Below are 20,088 nucleotides of genomic sequence, written 5' to 3' on the forward strand. Positions count from 1 at the left end.
TACAAGGGCCTCTACAGTTGAAATAAGGTAGCAGTGCCATGCTTCGTATTTTACACGTTTTCCTTTCATTTTCAAGCATGTAAAGGAGTATAAACCTAGAAACTGACAGAGTTTCGTGCTTTGCTTTGTATTTTACACGTTTTCCTTTCATTTTCAAGCGTGTAAAGGAGTATAGACCTAGAAACTGGAAAGCATTTGTCCTGAAGTCAGTGGTCCGTTCCCAGGGCTGAAGACGCCATCAGGATCAACCCGTTTGCCCTTCCAGCGGAGTTGGCCTCGCACTCTATGTGCGCATGTGCGGCCGTTCAGCCAATCAGCGAGCGCCCTGAGGAGCCTGCCTCTTCTCCCGCTCAAATCCCAAAGGTCCTCTGGCCGCGGTGGCGCTGGCACAGCAGCTTTCTCGGTCGGGGCGCCGAGTGCCGGAGGGGGCCGACGTGAGGGTGCTCACTGCCCGATGCCCAGTAAGCGAGTTCGGCTCGGCTGAGGGTTTGGGGGTCACTTGAGGAGGCGGTGCTTAGTGAGGAAAATCCTCCCGATGGGCCGGTGACCTCTGGCAGGAAGTCGTTCCCGTGACTTCTGACAGGAGAACGGAGGCGGAGAACCTCACTAACGGCCGAGGGATGAACAGGCCGCGGCCTTCGAGGATGGGCAACCCTTGGAGGACACACTCACGGAGCCTGGCGGTAGAAGCCGAGAGCGGGGTGGGGTGAGGGGATGGGGGTGGGGTGGGCAGGACCGGGGTCTGCGGAACATGGAGCCCTGGGGAGGAGCTGTGGGGGCTGCCCCCATGCTTCTGGGTGGGGCCCAGATCCCTTAGACACAAACTGAGGACCCATCTTCGTTTCCCTCCATGTGGTCTGCTGGTTTGATGCGGACGGTGTGGATGGTGGAGAGAGGGGCGTGGCGAAGGAAAATGAAAAACAGAGGAGACATTGCAAGGGATTAATAAGTAACCCAGGGTGGGTTCTAACCACTGATCCTCCAGGCCCAATCTCCCACATACTGGGATTGGAGCCCTGCACCACCACGGTCAGCTTCTTCTGACAGTTTTGATTTGTTTCTGTAGGGTGGGATCTCCCTTTGTAGCTCAGGCCTTGTCAAGCTTAGACTGGCCTTGAACCTGCAATCTTTAAATTGAAAGACCCCTGGCTGAGATCTTCCTCCGGGAGAGACCCCAAACCCAAGGAACACACCGAAACCACAGATCAGATGCAAAAGCAAGAGGGTTTATTTAGACCAGGTACCTGGGGCGAAGTCTCTTGGAGGACTTGCGCCCCTTCCTAGGGCAAGGGGGACTTTTTATGGGATCCCAGGGGCAGAGGCGCGGTTACAGAAGCGAGAAGCATAGTTACAGGGTCCCTATTGGTTGTTTCAAAGAAGGCCAGGGTGAACTTGGGGTCGTATGTGTGTGGCTGATTTGGCCTTGTCCAGGCCAGCTGCTTATTCCTCAAGGCCAGGGGGCCAGCCATAAAATATCCTGATTTGACTTAACTGTCTTTCTCTCAAGGCCGCCGACCACAGTTATCTCTCTCAAGGCTGGCCATAGCTATCTCTGTCAAGGCCGGGTGGCTGGCTATGGCTGTGAACTCCTGTTTTTCTGATTCCTTTAGAATGGCGTTTCTTAGGCTAAGTTATAGGTGGGGGCGCATTTTATTGGCCCAAAGCCCCATGTCCTCATAATGGAGCGGGGGTCTTTCATTCCCCCATTTTCTTTTGTACCAAATGAAATCTTTCATTTTAGGATGGAGAATAAGGGGTTAACTCTATCTCTGACTGTCTGAGCCTCTGATATTGCTGGGTTAGGATCAAAGCCTGGGCAACAGAAACCTTATCCTTGATGAATTGCACTAATCTGTTGAGGATGTATGACTCAAACAATAAAATGAGCAGAAGGATGATTAGGGGGCCCATAATGGTGGAGACAAGGGTCGTAAACCATGGTGACCTTTGGAACTATCTTTTAAATCATTTCTGTTGAGCATGGCTACTTGGAGCTGTCTGAATTGGCCGGTCTCTATAAGGGCTGCAGTCTTGTATCTACCCCAGCAGCTATTTCGCCCATGGTAATTTTTTTCCAGTAACAGGGCCAGCATCAGGGAAACAGGCTCTCTGGTGATGTCCCTCCTTATGTCAGGAGGACTATTAGGGGGATCAAGGGGACCCCCAGGTGAGTCTTATCTTTAGTGGGTTTGGAGAGTGTTGAACTAGATGTCTCGGTGCTCTCAGCTTCGTCGGGTTCCTTGGCAGCCTTTACATGCGACGTGTGGACCCAAGCCGCTGTCCCGTCAACCTCGGCTCTAGGTTCCTAGATTGATGGCGTCGGACCCAGACAGAGTCCCCAATCTTGAATGGGTGAGGCACCACCGGGCGGTTCAGTTGTTCCCGGCAGGCAGGGGTTTTTACATCGTCTTTTGCATCAGTTGGAGGGCTAGTGGCAAAAGAGGAGATATCAGAGTAAAGGAAATTTACAATTGGTGGGGGAGCCCCATACATGATCTTGAACGGGGTTAGGCCATGAGGCCCAGGAGTATTCTGGGCTCGGTAAAGGGCTAGGGGGAGTAGGAGCACCCAATCTCTAGTGCCAGCTGCAAGCGTTAATTTGGTTAAAGTCTCCTTAATGGTTTTATTTGTACGTTTTACCTGTCCTGAGCTCTGGGGGCTGTATGCACAATGAAGTTTCTAATCGATCCCCAGTAGCCTGGCCACCTTTTGACTTACCTGGGAGACGAAGGCGGGCCCATTGTCTGACCCCAATATCTGGGGTATTCCATACCTGGGAAAGATGTCATCTAGGAGTTTTTTTGGTTACCACGTTAGCGGTCCTTTTCTTGGTAGGCAAGGCCTCTGTCCATCTATGATGTAAGCTTGTCGCTCAGGGCTCCATTCCGCCCCCATTTTTTTTGTTAGTTCCTGGTCCTCCGGGCTTCCGCCATCCGGAGGGCCTGGGTCCGCGCGATCAGCTCTGTCTTTTGGGCCGATGTTCCAGGTGGCAGTGGTGAGGTCCAAACTATCTCCGATTCGGTGGTGACGGCTGCTCCGGCCCTCCGTTCTCCTTCTTGGAGGAAGCTGCTCCCATCCGTGTACCAGGCAGCAGGGTTGCGGGGTTGAGGGAGACAACTGGTCTGAACATCACTCGGTCTGGGGGCTGCTGGACCAGAGCTTTTACCGCATGGGAGGATAACACAGTTAATGGCTGTCCCAAAGTCAGTTTTTCTGCATCCTTGAGCAAAACAGCAATAGCGGCTACCCCGCGCAGACAGGGGGCGGGCCATCCTGCAGCTATCGGGCTTTTATGGCCCCAGTCTCTGTACCAGCATTCCTTTTGCAAAGCCTGAGTTCTCGTCCACGAACAGTTCAAAGGGCTAGGACTTGTAGGAGGGTCCCTTTGGGTCCTGTCCAGATGCCAGCTGAACCTTTTTTTCGGTGGTCCTTTGATACCTCCTGTTACCTGTGGCCCCCTGGACCAAAGCTGTGCGGTCACTGAGAGAGCTTCCGGTATGGGTCAGGACTGAATGTTGAGCCCCGGTGTCCACTAGGAAGGTCACTGGCTGCCCCACAATCTTGAGAGTTATCTTAGGCCGGGGGGGGGGGGGGCTCCTGGCCGTGACCTTCTCAATCCTCTAGATTGAGGACCCTTGGCTTAGGTCTCCGAGACCCTGGAGGCTCTTTTTTTTTTTTTTTTTTTTTTTGATCAGTCACGAGCCCAATGTCCTCTCTGTTTACAGTAAGCACTTTGTCTTTGTCAAGCAGTGTTTTTTTTGATCTCCCGTCCTAACTTTCTAACTCCCTCTCTGACCTGTCCCTGAGACATTACAGTGGCCAGGACTTTTTTTGTTTGTTTTTTCTCTCCCTCCGTGTCTCTTTAAGTCTTTTTAAAAACGCGCTGCCGGCGTCTCTTTCTGGTAACCTGAGCCGAATCGGTAGGGGGTCTAGAGCCCCTTGGAGACCAGCTAAGAGCAACTGGCGATAGAGATATAGGTGTTCCATACCTTTGCTGGTTTGTCCCGCCTTCCTCCTAGGCGACCGGCAATTGGGGAGGAAGCAGGAAACTCATCCTCCACTGTTTGGGGGCCGCTGCAGGAGCCGCCGGTCCCTCCGGCGCTGTCCCCATCCCCGGCCCTGCCTGCGTCGCCGCGGGCCTTCGCGATCAGATTCCCCTGGTCAGCACCAGTTCTAAGTCGGCTGTTAGGCGCCGGCCGAGACGAAGCGCCGCGCGGAAAACCGCGGCCGGCGGGGCGGACTCCTCCGCCCGCGCGGACAGCCGGGGAGAGCGGGAAGCGAGGGGAGCCCCTCCCAGCGCCGCCTCGGATCCCCGCCACCACCGCCACCGCCGCCGCCACTGACGGCCTGCGGGGACTGGGCAGGGGGCGTCCCGGCGCCCTAGCTTCCCGGCGGCCCCGCCTGCGCGCCCGCCTGCGCGTTCTCTTTTCCCGCACCCGCCTGCAAGCCTGCCCGCGCGCCCGCTTGCGCCGGAGCAGCGGCCCGCGGGGAGAGGAAAAGACTTGCTGGTGTGGGGTTAGGGAGGAACAGGGAGTGGGAGGGATCCGCCGATCTGGCTTCCTCGGCTCCGGGATTCGGCGAGCGCTGCTGCTGCCGGGGGGCCAAGGGGAAGAGAAACGGCTTAACCCATGGGGGAGGTTCTGTTGTCAGGAGTCTCCACATGGCAATGTATGGGACCTGGTCCGGGTGGCCATGGGGACTGGAAGCAAAAACTTTTTCCTTCACCTGTGAAATAAGACTGAGGTTAAAGGTTCCCTGACGAGGCCATCTTATATTTATTTTAACCTAATCGGCCTCGCAAAGAGTGATCTATTTTTTTTTCTTGATTACGACTCCTTCGTTGTTGGCTCGTGTCTTTACGTCTGACCAGTGTTTAAGCATGAGGCTCAAGGGGGTGGTGACAGTCTGTCCTATGGCTGTTTCTAGGAGGAGAACGGTTAAACAGAAAACAAAAAACGACAGACCAATATAAATAAGACTAACACTCGCTGCGCGGCTTCGGTTCCAAACCGAAAACAAAACCAGAAAAACCGTGCCCCCAGAGGGGTCTTTAAACCGTGCCCCCGGAGGGGTCTTCAGACCGTGCCACAGAGGGCACTACAGATCGTGCCTCAGAGGGCACTACAGATTTCCGTGGAACTTCTTTCAGGGTTCCAGATTCCCCTGGGACGTCTCCCAGGGTTCAGCGGCGAAGTCCAGGCCCGTCGGCCTCCTCTTTCAGATCCACTGACACAGACAGATTATCAGACGCAGGCACGGAGACAAACAAACAACATTTAACATTCAGACAAACAGACAACCCTCAGACTGGACAGGGATGACATAAATCAAGGCCGGCCGGCTTACCTCCTGATGGTGGGTCGGTGGTTTCAGGGAGGGGTCTCAATCCCCGTACGGGCCACCAAATGAAAGACCCCTGGCTGAGATCTTCCTCCGGGAGAGACCCCAAACCCAAGGAACACACCGAAACCACAGATCAGATGCAAAAGCAAGAGGGTTTATTTAGACCAGGTACCTGGGGCGAAGTCTCTTGGAGGACTTGCGCCCCTTCCTAGGGCAAGGGGGACTTTTTATGGGATCCCAGGGGCAGAGGCGCGGTTACAGAAGCGAGAAGCATAGTTACAGGGTCCCTATTGGTTGTTTCAAAGAAGGCCAGGGTGAACTTGGGGTCGTATGTGTGTGGCTGATTTGGCCTTATCCAGGCCAGCTGCTTATTCCTCAAGGCCAGGGGGCCAGCCATAAAATATCCTGATTTGACGCATTTTATTGGCCCAAAGCCCCATGTCCTCATAATGGAGCAGGGGTCTTTCAAAATATCTTCTGATGTTTGAAATACTCAGCTTCCTCAAATACCCAGCTTCTCGAATGTCTGGTCTTTCTGTGGGAGGAGTGGTGGTTATGGTGGTGGGTGTTTGTTGTGAATAGACCATACGATCTTTTTCCATGAACACATATTTGCCCAGGTTGATTTCTGATAGCACCATGATTTTACTTTAAAACTGAGCTACAGACTTGCTCACTTTTTAAAAAGAATCTGTGAGACATAGGACCAAAATTCAGATGTCCCAGACGTTAAGAACAGAAATATTTTGCTCTTTTTTTTTGTTGGGGGGGGGGACTCATATAGTGTAGGTTGTGGCCAATTTTGCATTTTTAAAATTGAGAAATGACAAATTGTTTGCTTTGGTTAAAAAGGATACTTTTTTAAAAAAAGAAATCAAAGTTTGGATAGAGACATGTTGAGTAGGATACAGGAGGAGATGGAGAGGGGGAAATGTGCATACATGTCACATGTATTGAATATGTATATGAAATTATCAGTAATATAGGAAAATTATTAAAAAATCAATGTAAAAAGACGAAAAAACTTAATCTTTCAATGAACAAAGATAATTCTTATTTGGTTTTTTGACATTTTAAATTTAGCATTTATTTAAATGATACCTTTGGATTTCCATGACTTCTGAGATTCTTTACCTTTTTGTTTCAACTAAGAAAACATCTGATCGTTTGCCAACAGAAGAAGGGATTTTGGTAGAGTTATGTCTGTAGGAAAGCAGGAGCGCTTAGTGCTTTTTGACTTTGATGATGAAGAAGATGGTCTGAGTGTTTTGAAGAAGGCTCTGTCTGAAGGTACAGCATATCCAGTGTTGGGCATTGATTGTGTCCTGGAGTTCATCTGATTGTTACCTAGTCTCAGATTTTCTGATACTTTCATTTCTAATTTTAGATGTACATTTCTCTACCGGAGTTTTAGTGATGCATATAGCTTCTCTTGGCTCTGTAGTCCCGTTATATTGAGAAATAATGAAGAACTTAAAATGGTTTTACCCCAGGAAGACTTGAAAATTGGTCATATAAAATGCTGACAAATTGTGAATTGATTTCATAAAACCTGCAAAGAAATTATTTCATTTCTGTAGCTGCTTCAAAAATTTACATTGAGAAAAGTTCCAGAGAAATGCAAATGAAGATAGCACTTTGCTAACTATTAGTAATATAACATAATTAATTTCCAATGTGTTTTTCATTTGTATTGTTAATACAGAAAAGAGCCCAGTGTTGAACAAAGATGAGAGGAAATGCCCTCCTGCAGAAGTGGATGAAGCTATGGGGTAAAATTTTCAAATACTTTTTTTTGCCAGTTCAATAGAGTACTTCAAATGTAGTGCCTGTGATTCCTGCTCTAGAGAGGTGGATGAAGGTAGATCAGAAATCCGAGGTCATCTTCAGCTATATACGTATTTCAACCTAGCCTGGACTCCTTGAGACCTGGTTAGTTGGGAAGAAGGGGTTCAGCAAGAGTGAGAGACAGATAAAAGAAAGTAATGGGGATGTACGTGTATGAATTGTCAGCAATAAAATAATAACAAAGGTTTACTTTAGTTGTCTAAGAAATAGTTTATGTTAGGTTGCATGTGACATTTGTTCCAACCCATATGCTATATATTATAAATAAATAAAAGAACTTTTTGTGTAAAGTTTTGTTTGTGCTAGGCAAATGATCTACCACTGAACTGTATTTCCAGCTTTAATTTTTATTGTAATTTCTTCACAGAGATGAAATACACACTATGTTGGATAAATACAGAGGTATGTTTTTTGGAGAATAGTATGTTAACACTATATATTAATTCTTATGTAAAAGGAAGTGTTAATTGGTGTTCTATAGAACTGTCATTTAATGCTTTCTTAGCACTGGATTTCACATGAATTTTGTGATTTAAAAACATAAATTTTGCTGCTTAAAATTTTCCATGATAAAACAAAGTAAAAATGATGCCTTTAGACCTGTGAGTCTCATATAGAATTTTAGAAGAAAAAAATAGATGGAGAAAATTTTACAATTCTTTCTATTCCCAGACTAATAGTTCCCACAAGTGATTCTATGTATCAGGTTTTTATTTCCAAAATGTATTTTGTAAGACTCTTGCTGAAATCCCTTTTCTGTGAAGGAGAGCATGATCCTGAACACTAATAAAATTCTTCATTATTATTTGTTAAGATTTATTTTCTTTTTAATTATGTGTCTCCATGGGGGTATGTGCACATGTAAGTGTCTGTCACACTCTGAAGATGGAGTAGGATATCCTGGAGCTGGAGTTAGAGGCAGTTGTGAGCTGTGTAACATGGAACTGGGAAATGGTCTCAAGTCCTCAAAAGAGCAGCAAGCACTTGGAACCACTGAGCCATCTCTCCAACCCCTTTATAATTACTTTTATATCCAAAACTGTGAGGGTACTGGCTTATCGGTTAAGACTGATTGCTTCCCTTGTAAATGACCTGAGTTCTGTTCCCAGCATCCTCATGGTAGATTATAGCTATTTCTAACTCCAGTTCTGGAGGATCTTACTCCCTCTTCTGATCTCTGAGGGCACATACAAGTTATATATACATACTTGCATGCAAAACATTCATCTACATCAAGTGAAGAAAATCGAAAATAAAAGTTGTGAAAGGGAAAGATCTGAAATTTAAATACTGTTCATCACTTGTATAAACTCCCTTTTATATAGTATTTTGTTAATTACTTTGTTAATTTTGTGTTGCTTCCTTGTTTTTAAGACAGGATCTTACTATGTAGTTCGAGTTGATCTGGAACTTGATCTGAAGCCCAGTCTAGGCTTAAACTGTAGATCTCCTGTGGCAGCCAGAGGTTGAAATTGGAATGTCTTCCTCAGTCATTTCATGTGTGTGTGTGTGTGTGTGTGTGTGTGTGTGTGTGTGTGTGTGAGAGAGAGAGAGAGAGAGAGTTTTGCCGTCATATATGCATGCAAAACATGCTTGTCTCTTGCCTTCAAGAGCCAGAAGAAAGAATTTATTCCTCTAGGAATGGAGGTATAGATCATTGTGAGGCACCATGTGTGTATGCAGGGGAAATGAACCCGAGTTCTCTGAAGAGCAACCAATGTTGTTAAGCACTGAGAAATCTCTCCAGGGCCTTCCTTTTTTCTTGAGAGAGGATCTCTTTGTATCTGCACCTCATCATTTCGGAGAGATTGAATGTCCAAGGAGTCCGAAGGAGCTGCCTGTCTCTGCCCCTCAGTGCTGTGGTCAGGGACACACAACATCACAGCTGGCTTTTATGTGGGTGGTGGGGAATCAAACTCAGGGCCTCTTGCTTGGCATAGAAGGCATTTTAAACACTGAGCCATTTCCCCAGACAAAAGCTATTTTTCCATCTTCGGTATTTTGCTAGTTTTTATAAAAATATATTTAGGATTATCGTTGACAATATTTTAAACAAATATCTTATTTTTTTAATCATGACTTGGATTATAATACTCAAAAGAGTAATTTTATGTATTTTAAAGCTTGAGTTATAAGACGATCCTTCAGGATCATTTCTGTAGTTAAAAGTTTGACTTCTAACCACTGTTCAAATGCTGGCTAATAAAGCTGATGTCAGTGGGATATTATTTTTTTGAATTTAGAAGTATTTCCCTTCTGCTAAACTGTTTTTGAAGCACTTAAAATTTATCTTCAACATTTTTCTCCTGGGTTCATTATTATTGTGTCTAATTTTAAAATTTTCTTCCATTAGGAAAATCAGAACTAAGGTAAGGTTGAACATTTCTCATCCAAAATATATAGGGCCAAAAATATTTTGGATTTCAGAGTTTTGTGTATTTTATGTTATTTGCATTGACTTCACTGGTTGTCCATCCCTAGTCTGAAAATGCAAAATTCTAAGTACTCTACAGTGGGAAACTTTTTGTGCACCATGTTGGTGATATATTTCAATTTAATTTTAAGTGTCAGTGATATTGTTTAATAATCTTTAGCCATATCTACTTATCTATAGCTATATATCTATATCTATATATATACTTGAATATTTAGGAACAATTGAAGCTATTTTTAACATCAACCTTTATTTTCGATATAGATGGGATTAATAAATCTCTACTTAAAAAGAGAAGAAGAGTGCAAAACCTCTCTGAAACTGTTTCCAAAAAGAGTAGCTACAAGATGAAACAAGTTTGGGGAACCAAACAACAGCGAATGTAAGTTTGCTGGCATTTTTAAGTGCCAAGTTTATATCATCTCTGAGTATATATTGGTGCAAATTACTTATGAAAATAGTATCACCTGTCTATTGGAATCTCCAGTGAAATGTTTCAATTGAATTTTCTCTAAGTAAGTAGTAGTACAGCTGTTGATTTTAAATACAGTGCTTTTACTCTGTGAGGAAAGGTCACGAGGCATGAGAAAACCCAGTCTCAGAGCTTTATTTTGGGGCCTGAGTGAAGAGAGCATGGCAGGCCTGTGGAAGAGATACGTGAGGAGAAGGGACAGAGGTGGGAGGAGAAGAGAGAGGGGAAGAGTCTGTGATCAGCTTTTTAAGGATTTCCCTGCACATGCGCATGTGGGCTTAAGGAGCTATGCCATGCATGTGCAGATTACCTGACTACACTGCACGCATTTGCATAATGCGCAGCATAGTGATGATGTAAGTCCCCTTGCTTAGCTACTGAACTGCCCATGTGTGGTCATACAACTGGAGGAGTGGCAGAATCCTAACAATAATCCCATGTCTTCATAGAAGTGAGACATATTTCGTGGAAGTCAGTGAAGATTACATGCTCTTCCTTCCAAAGAACAGTTGAGAGAGTTATTATTTTAAAAGTAATTCATGTTCACTCTGGAAAAACATTTATTAAGTAAATGGTAGATGACATATAAACTATTCAATGTCTTTTAGTTAACTGTGTGGACAATGTAAAATATACTTCATTTTACATCAAAACTAATTTGTGTTATTTTAATTTACCTAACTATTCTTTGTACTGAATCACATCTGCCAAAAGGGATTAGTAAAATATTTCTACTTAGAATTTACTTTTTGTGTTTTTTTTTTTTTTTTTGTTATTTGAAACTGAGTTTCTCTGTGTGCCCCTGGCTGTCCTGGAGCTTTCTCTGTTGACCAGGCTTGCCTTGAACTCACAGAGATCTGCCTGCCTCTGCCTCCTGAGTGCTGGGATTAAAGATATGCGCCACCACCCCCCAGCTGAAATAATTTGCTTTTTGTTGGAACCTGTAGAAATAGTGAAAAATTATTTGGAGATTAAATTAATCTTCCCTTGAAATATGTGTGTTTATATATATATATATATATGTGTGTGTGTGTGTGTGTGTGTGTGTGTGTGTATGTATATATATGGGAGATATATACATGATATATATGCATCCTTATATTTTATATATACACATATATGATAAAATTTCCTTGGATTTCAAGAGGCAAACCATATGAGAAGATTTTTAGTAAGGAAAAGACGTATTTTTAGAATTTATATAAATCTACTTTTACTCTTGGGTTCCCACCAGAATATTTAAACTGTTAAACTGTTATGATTTCCTTCTTTTTTATCGTATAAAATATGTCAATTTAATTTTGTTTTAATTATTTTCATATTGGTATAAAATGTGAGACTTTATCCTTATGTTTTACAGGCTGGAAGTTAACAATAAGTATTTCCTGCAGTTGATGGATCTGTTTAAGCAGTGGGATTTGGAGAAGCAGAAATACAAGAAACAGCAAGAAAACCTAATTGTTGGTATCGCAATTAGCTTTATAATTAATCTTTGATAGCAAGATTTCAAGTAGGACTCTAGATGCTCGCCTTCAATAGGCCTGGGGAGCTAACCCAAGGTGCATTACCCACTGTTACCCAGTTCTGGTCCTGCAGAACCGTAACCACAGAAGTATAGGCAAATATACCACAGATTCCACTGGGCTCCTTATAGTAGCTGGGATTCTTATCATTTCAAACAAAAGAAACTTTTGAAAGACTGAAGGTGGTTTACTTCTTGCTGTGAAATAAATCGTGGGTAAGTTAGATTTAGGTACGGTTGAATGGAAAACGGGGGTATTTTAGGAACTATCTTTCTTGATGTTGTTGCAAGTTATTCTTGGGGTTACTAAGTTAATCCTTCCAATCCTATGTTTCCTCCAACATTGGAACATGCAGTGGACTGAGACAGACTTTCTCACTACTGCTGGTAGAACAGCATCACCGAGTTCTTTGTGGTCATTTGCCCATTCCTGAAAAAACACACTGTACTTAGATTATGATTTGGTTTAGCTTTTCTTTTCTTTATTCCTTTCCTCTCTCCCTCCCTTTCTCCCTTCCCCCTTCCTTTCTTTCCTTTCTTTTTCTCTCTTTTCTGTCCCTCTTCCTTCTCCATTGCTCCCCCATACCCTTGCTCCCTGCTTCTTGTGATGTGAAACTGAAGACAGGGCCTTTTACAAACTAGTGAATCACGCCACGGCCTAACCACAGCACCAGTACAGGAAACGGTTTACTTTCAATGTCCAGAGCTGTAACACAACTCAAGTCCCCCTCACACATTATATAGCTGTATTAGTTACTCTTTATATTTTCTTCTTTCATTGCTTATAATCATCAAAAAAATTAAACCTGGGCTGGAGAGATGGCTCAGAGTTTAAGATCCATGGCTGTTCTTCCAGAGGTCCTGAGTTCAATTCCCAGCAACCACATGGTAGCTCCACACAAGCACCTGTAATGAGATCTCGTGCCCTCTTCTGGATTGCAGGGATACATGCAGGCAGAACACTGTATACATAATAAATAAATAAAATCTTTCAATACAAAAATTAAACCTAAGTTCTGGGGAAACAGGTCATATCAAATAATTTTGGACTTCATAGGTCAGCTTAGTTTTGCAAATGTTCAATTTGACATACACAAGAAATTTTGTCTAGGAAGATATTGAATAGGCCAATGACTTATATAAGTCTGAGATTCTGGAGAGAACGCTGAACTAAAGCTACAAAGTTAAAATTCTCCGCTTAAATGCAGGTTTTTAACCATAAACCTGCATGAAATCACCAAGGGAGTGATTAAAAATGTAAATAGGAAGTCTGAGGATAGGCCACTAGGGGCCTAGTTGGTAGAAATTCAACTACCCCAAATGAAGGAATTATTTATAAAGAAAAGACCCTTAATTGTGCCATATACTGCCTATAGACCAGATAAGCTAGATTTAACAACAGGATTAAATTTAACAGAATGATTTGGTTGGAAAAATGATTACAAAACTAATTAGAAGCAGGTGTGGTAGTGACAAGTTTAGTCCCAACACTTGCAAGGCCAAGGCAGGTAGATCTCTCAGTTCGAGGCCAGCCTTGTCTACAGAGTGTGCTCCAGACAAGACAGTAAGACTGTCTGAAAAATAAAATGAATTAGAATTAGAATTAGAATTAGAATTAGAATTAGAATGGGTACAGGACAGAACAGGAAAGAAAGGACTGCTTAGTAGGAGAACAAATGAAACAGGTTTGTAGAGATTCTTGTGTGATTTGGCTTTTTGAGCTGAGAGATAACATGTTTGTGTGTTAATAGGAATAATCTTTTTGTTGTTGTTTTGGTTTTTTGAGAGAGGGTTTCTCTGTGTAACAGCCCTGGCTATCCTGGAACTCCCTCTGTAGACCAGGATGGCCTCGGACTCACATAGATCCACCTGCCTGTGCCTCCCAAGTTGCTGGGATTAAAGGTGTGTGCCACCACTGCCTGGCAATAGGAATAATCTGTAGACAAATTAATTATTTACTTTTTTGTGGTCCTGGGGGCCTGAAATTAGAACCTAGGGTTTCATCCATGATAGCAAATGCTCTTAGCACTAAACTATACCCACAGACATTTCTTACTTTTCCTTATGAGACAAGGTTTCATTAAATTTCCCAGGCTGGCGTGTGGTTCAGGCATGCCTTGTCCTTGTGATCCTCATGCTTCATCCCCCCAAAGCAGCTGATATGGCAGACAGAAGTTAACTGGCCTGGCTAGAGGGTCAAATTACAAATGTAAGGTAGAGGAGGTAAAGGCTGAATTCTTGAGTTTGAATGGGCATGTGAGACAGAACATGGTAAAGAGCAAGTATGTTGTATCCTGAGAAATGAGAGCATAGACAGATACAGGTTGGTAAAGAGAGACTTGATGTTTTCTTTGTGATGTTTCTGTATACATAGTGAAATAAGGACATCAGGTAGTGAAAATGATTCCACCAAGTAGACTAGCTAGAGTTGAATTTTCCAAACTCGGGGTTTAGAAAAGTAAAAGTGAGAGAGTTAAAATTAATTATATTGTAGACATTGAGATTTCAGAGAATGAGCTCTTACTTGGATATGAAGATTTTCTACTTGTTCTCATGTGGTGGTGCATGCCGGTAATGACAGATATTTGGTAGACTAAGGAAGAAGCACAAGTCCCAGCTAGCATGTGCAATATAGGGTGACCCTGTCTCAAAAAGTTAAACAATTCCTTTTCAGCGAATGGTGGGGTCATTATATTGCATATTAATTATTTTTAAAATTACTTAAACTTAGACATAATCTTTGTCAAAGTCAAATGTTAAATGTATTCATTTTCAAATTATTTCTTTTGACTTCAGTATGGAATTATTCTTTTGCTTTAAGGGTGAAAATGTAGCTTAGAGATACAGCATTGACCTATAAAATATAAAGATTAGAAGAACAACAAAAACATTTTCCAAAATACATAAGCATTCCTTTACATTTGTAGAATATTTTCCAACAACAGAAGATGATGCTAAGACAGTGCAAAATTAAACAGATGCAGAGAATGAAACTAATTATGCAGATGGTTACACGATACATACAGGTATGTTGTACCCAGAAATGGAACACCTCAGATAATATGTGTATAATGTTGATTTTCCAGCTGATTAGGGAAACATTTGAATATGAAATTTTAACTGCTTTTCAGTTTGAATTGTTATGGACAAAAGTGTTAAGTATAGTTGTAGAGCTCTAATTGTTTTGTGATGATTATTCAAGATAGGAAATGCAAATTAGTAATTTTACCTAACAATGTACTTGCCATGCATCATAGTCATAACTGATTAACTCTTGAGTCACCATTTCCTATTTATCTGAGATGAGGTCTGTGAATCAGTTCTACATTATCATCTGTATTTGCATCCCAGTGTTTGTTGAATAGGAAATACTGAATTGAAATTGTGGACTTTTTCTTTTCAAATGTATTATAGAAGTACTTTCTGACATCCTCAGTTCTGGAATGTTACACTGACCAAAAATGACTGTAATGCTACTTTATAATCATTAGAGGTAACCAAGATAGTACTAGACTGTTGAGGAGATTTTTAGATTGAGAGTTGCCTGTTTATACATAAGCATATTACTAAACTTGGTTCTCAATATTAAATAGTTTTAAAAGGATGTTAAAAGGTATGTTATTAAAATTTTTAAAATATCTTTCATGGAAACAAAAGTTATTTTAAGTGTTTTCAGGCAGAGACCTTGTCAGCTTTCTGTAATGTTCCCTAGGAACAGTTTTTTGATTGGTATCAATATTTGATAAAGCACTAATCAAGCTTTCACCTAAATAGTATCATCACTGAATGTTCCCATTTACCATTAGGAACATTAGTGTAATGTTTAACTCTTCCATATCTTTTAGGTTCTGAAATTGAGCTTCTGTGCAGTGGCTCATTATTTCATCAAGTCTTTCTTATCGCTATTAACCTTAGTTCATTCTTTCTGCTAGGAAACCTTATCATCTGTGTACTTTGAAAACTCTTAACTGATTTCTCTTCTTCAGTCCATCCTTCATAGGTCTGTCATGTTGTCTTTCTACAACATCTCTTCCTTCCTGCACATCCATCAGTGACTTCTCAGGTGTTATAAGTTTCTTAAATACATTCTAGCTATTTAGATTCCCCATGACTGAGTCTCGTTTTAAGCACCATTTCCTCCATGTACCTACAATCCCCACCTCTACACAACTGCTTTGTCTCACCCCACAGACTGTACTCCTGTGCTCTGGGAGTGTTGTTCTCCAATATGTTTCAGTCCTCCTTATCTGTTGATGTCTTGTTCATTTACCAGCTAAACTAAAATCTTTACCACTCTAATCTCTGTAGATACAGAAAGCTGCATTTCTATTTGTATTTTAACTTATTTGCACTGTTGTTTATATTGTTCCTCATTGAAGAAAAATAAAGCAATCTCCTCTTACTATTGTTATTGTTATTATTACTACATTAAGTAATTCATTTTGGGGACAATAGGAAGTAGAATAATAGTTTATTGAGTGGATAGTAACGGTTTAAAATTGATTTCTTTTGGCTGGATGTGATGGTACATGCCTATACTGCTAGTATTAAGGAGGCTAGGGTAGGGGGATATCAAATTTGAGGATTGACTGAGATACATTGTGAGACCCTGCCTTAAAAAATACTTCATATATATATATATATATATATATATATATATATATATATATATGAAGTTTTTTAAATGTAAAAAACCCTGAATGCTAAAACGTGATATTTCTGAGACAGGTCTCACTCTATTGCCTTATCAGGCCTGCTATGTAGGCCAGACAAGCCTTGAATTCACAGAGATCCACTTGTCTTGGCCCTCAAGTGCTTGGATTAAGGGTATGCCCCACCATATACAGATTAAAAATGTAATTTTCAATTTACATAATTTAAAAAGATTTCCACAGGTCAGATCATTTTCTTCCCTTAGTGAATTCATGTCACATTTACCACTAGTCCAAATAAAATATAATCTGACATTTGGAAACCTACTAGAAAATTTCAAAATTATCTTACTGTTGGGACCTTGTAGTCTTAATCCTATGTCTTTAGTCTTTGCTTTTCTTTGAGTCAGGTCCCACTGTGTTGCTCAGGCTTACTTCTAGATCTCTGTTCTCCTTCTTGAGCCTCCAGATACCTAGGAATCTTGTGATACTGCACAACATTTTTGTTGTTGTTTGTTTGCTTTGGCTTCATCTTGATCTTAACAGTTCATTAAACCTTTGTTTGGGAGATAGTATGCTAATTTAGTCTCTTTAACAACATTTGATTCATATCTGATGTCTTTTACTTCATTCTATATTATTATTATTCATTTCTAATTTATAATGTTTTGAAAAATGGAATAAATAATAACCATTGATGAGTATTAATAAAGTCTCACTTGTGAAAATAAATTTTACAATTTAGAATCTAAGATGAAACAGGATGGTTTACAACTGAACTTGCCTTTTGTGTTTTAGATTTTGAAGAACATTGAGGATAAGAATAATAATGATCGAAGTACTGCTTCATTTGTTGAACTTAAAAAAGAAATAGCTGAGTATCAAAAGAAATACATGATGGAAACGGTAAGTTATATTTTAATCTGGAAGTTTTATACATATATATATATAAAATTTAGCAGAAGCACTGAAGTATTTTATTTACTAAAATATGCATAACAACTAAAAATTCATCATTTTTATTTTCTCCTTCTATGAGACAGCAGCAGCAAGAGATTGCAAATATTCGAAAGTCTCTTCAATCCATACTATTTTCATGATTCTTTGAAGAAAACATGAACCTGTGTGGAGCAATATAATTCTAATGTTAGATAAAAAAAAGCATGTTTTTATGGTGGAAATTCACATTTAAATAAAATGAGAACAGCAAATAACTAGCACCTATTCTGATGTTTCCAGGTTTTAACTCTTTTGTTGTTAATTAGTGAGATTTTTCTGTGCAGCAATGTGAATTCACTTTTGTGAATAAAGATTAGTTTGTTTGTTTTTTGCCATTAGTGTATTGCTTTGTTTTATTTTGGAGACATGATCTTACCATGTGACCCAGACTAGTCTCCTATTTCTGAGCTCAAGTGATCCTCACAACTCAGCCTCCAAAGTGCCTGTGATTTTTAATTTTGATTTGCTGATATATGTATAGTATTTATGTATATGTACTATATGTATAATACTTATCTCAAAATTGAACATGTTTATGTGCCTCTTCATAAAAAGGCAGCAGCAAAAGATTGCAAATTCTCTCAAAAGCTTTTACAATTTATTATTGTACTTTCCAAATAAAATAAAAATGGCATGTGACTGGCAGCCATTTCTCTGTAGCAAGGTTTCAACTCTTTTATTGTAAAAGTATTTTTTTCCTCTAACACTGTCAACTCATTTTATCATCAATAAAGAGTATTTAAGTTTAAGTTTTGGCTTCTGAATATTTTTTAATCACTCATAACAGGTACAAACATAGTATTATAAAATGTCAAATTGAGCATTGTATTATGTTATAGGTTTTTCTGTCTTGTCTCGTTTTTTGAGACAGATTCTAACCGTGTTTCCCAAACCAGTCTTGAACTCCAGCGCTCAAGTGATCTTCACATCTCGCCTTCTAGATACCTTGTACTATAGGTGTGTGTCACAGTACTGAGCTTCTTTTTTTTTTGAAGGAAAATATTCAAGATCCCCATTTTACATGTATATCACCTTCTTTGTGTTTAGTAAAATATCAGTCCAATTTGAGGGAAATAAAATATTCTTTGATTTATAAAACTTACTTAAAACAAACCTTGTGTCTAACAATAACTCAAACTGCCGTGTGTGCCTGCAGCTGCCATGCTCCCTGCCACAAAGATAGTGGACTGAGCCTCTGAAACTGTAAGCCAGCCCCAGTTAAATGCTGTTCTTCATAAGAGTTGCAAGGATCCCCTGGGACAGGGCAATAGAGTAGAGTTTGCTGATGGGGAGGGGAACAGGGGGAATCTGGTTGGGGGTATATGGAGAGACTGCAGGGAGAGGCAGCTGGAATTGGGGGGAACTTGGGGGTAATGTAGTAACCTAGTGCAGTGGAAACTTCCTGAAATCTATAAGGGTGACCCTAGTGAGGACCCCTAGCAATGGAGGATACAGAATCTGAAATGGACATCTTTTGTAGCCAGGCAAGGCTTCCAGTAAGGAGCTGGAATTGCATTCAGTCACGTCTTTGGCCAAAGGGGTTCTGTGGAAATCCCCAAATACCCCAGGCTCATGCTAGGACAGAAGGTCGCCCTCCAAATACTGATAGCAGGGTGGTCTTATTACAGAGGACAATATCCACATAGCTCATTGAATGTAGAGAAGTTAGGTGGTACCTTCATGGAACCATCACAGCTATGGTCTAGTCTCTGGTGTGGGAAGGTACTTTTCAGGCCACTAAAAGAGAAACGTGGACAGCAACCAAGCCACAAAACCTTCATCCTACAATCGGCCTGCAAGATATGCAGGGGGAGGGGGAATGGTGGTGCAGAGCTTGTGGGAGTGGCCAACTAATGTCTGGTTTAACTTGACGTCCATGTCATGAGCAGGGGCCCATGCCCAACAATGCCTGGATAGCCCAGAGACCTAGGGTAGAACCAGACATGACAGGCTAAACAAATAAACAAACAAACAAATAAATGTAAATAAAACAATGAAATGATTCCCTATGATATTCTGCTATACTCACAGACTGGTTCCTTGTCCAGTCCTCACCAGAGACACTTCCTCCAGCAGCAGATTGGATCATGTGCAGAGATCCAGAACCAGAAGTATGGAGTCTAAATTGGAGGTCTCCATTCGGTCCCTTCCCTTGGAGTTCAAGAAACCCTGTAGAGGAGAGAAAGGAAAGACTATAGGAGTCAGAGGGAACGGAGGACAGCGGGAGAACATGGTCTACTGAATCAGCTATGCTGGGCTCACCTGGGCTCACAGAGACTGAAGTGACAAGCACCGGCCTGCATGGGTCTGTGCCAGGTCTTTGTGTACATGGTATAGCTGTTAGCTTGGTGTTCTTGTGGGACTTGTTTCTAACAGTGGGAGTGGAACGATCTCTGACTCTTTTGTCTGCACTTGGGACACTTGAGCCTCGATGAAAGCTTTTGCCTTGGCTTACTGTATCTTGTCTTGTCATATTTGGTTGTGGTCTCTGGGAGTCCTCCTCCTTTCTGAATGGAAACACAGGGGGATTAGATCTGGGGGGAAGGGGTTTGTGGGGACCTGGGAGAAGGGGAGGGAAAGGAAACTGGCTGGGATGTATTGTATGAGAGAAGAATCTACTTCCAAATGAAACAAAACAGAAGTCTTTAGACTGTTTATGCACATCTGAAGCCAGTCAATTTTACCACTGATTTCATTGTCCTTGAACATATTCTGAGATGAGCAAAGTGGTTGAATTTGATCATGGAGCCCAGGCTTTTCCTTTGTCAATTTATCCAGAAATGGTAGGACCAACCAACCAGTATCATCATTTTCCTTG

General features: G+C 41.6%; 1 protein-coding gene and 1 long non-coding RNA gene across 3 annotated transcripts; one reads left to right on the forward strand and one right to left on the reverse strand.

The window, feature by feature from the left end:
* The first annotated feature begins 371 nt into the window (after positions 1 to 371).
* LOC143270834 (synaptonemal complex protein 3-like) lies at positions 372 to 18,019 on the forward strand. Of its 2 annotated transcripts, none has more exons than XM_076561984.1 (9): positions 372 to 461; positions 6,496 to 6,633; positions 7,049 to 7,115; positions 7,559 to 7,593; positions 9,890 to 10,007; positions 11,458 to 11,557; positions 14,547 to 14,645; positions 17,070 to 17,177; positions 17,315 to 18,019. In XM_076561984.1, the coding sequence occupies exons 2-9, from the start codon at positions 6,543 to 6,545 to the stop codon at positions 17,369 to 17,371; spliced, it is 675 nt and encodes a 224-aa protein (XP_076418099.1). In that variant the 5' UTR covers positions 372 to 461; positions 6,496 to 6,542; the 3' UTR covers positions 17,372 to 18,019. The 2 variants fall into 2 exon arrangements, with proteins under 2 accessions (XP_076418099.1, XP_076418100.1); XM_076561985.1 differs by lacking the exon at positions 372 to 461 and adding an exon at positions 499 to 706.
* On the reverse strand, positions 1,942 to 3,982 carry LOC143270836 (uncharacterized). Its single transcript, XR_013048049.1, has 2 exons — positions 2,719 to 3,982; positions 1,942 to 2,428 (listed from the first exon to the last, which is right to left on the reverse strand). It is a non-coding gene; the product is annotated as an uncharacterized LOC143270836 (long non-coding RNA).
* Positions 18,020 to 20,088: the final 2,069 nt, after the last annotated feature.

The sequence above is a fragment of the Peromyscus maniculatus genome, chromosome X (assembly GCF_049852395.1).
Source record: "Peromyscus maniculatus bairdii isolate BWxNUB_F1_BW_parent chromosome X, HU_Pman_BW_mat_3.1, whole genome shotgun sequence".
NCBI classification, from domain to species: Eukaryota; Metazoa; Chordata; class Mammalia; order Rodentia; family Cricetidae; genus Peromyscus; species Peromyscus maniculatus.

Coding starts and splice junctions, on each gene's coding strand:
- LOC143270834 (XM_076561984.1), top strand. CDS start 6,543: ATGTCTGTAGGAAAGCAGGAGCGCTTAGTGCTTTTTGACTTTGATGAT. Junction 7,594..9,889: donor TATGTTGGATAAATACAGAG/GTATGTTTTTTG, acceptor TTTTCGATATAG/ATGGGATTAATAAATCTCTA. Junction 10,008..11,457: donor GGAACCAAACAACAGCGAAT/GTAAGTTTGCTG, acceptor TATGTTTTACAG/GCTGGAAGTTAACAATAAGT.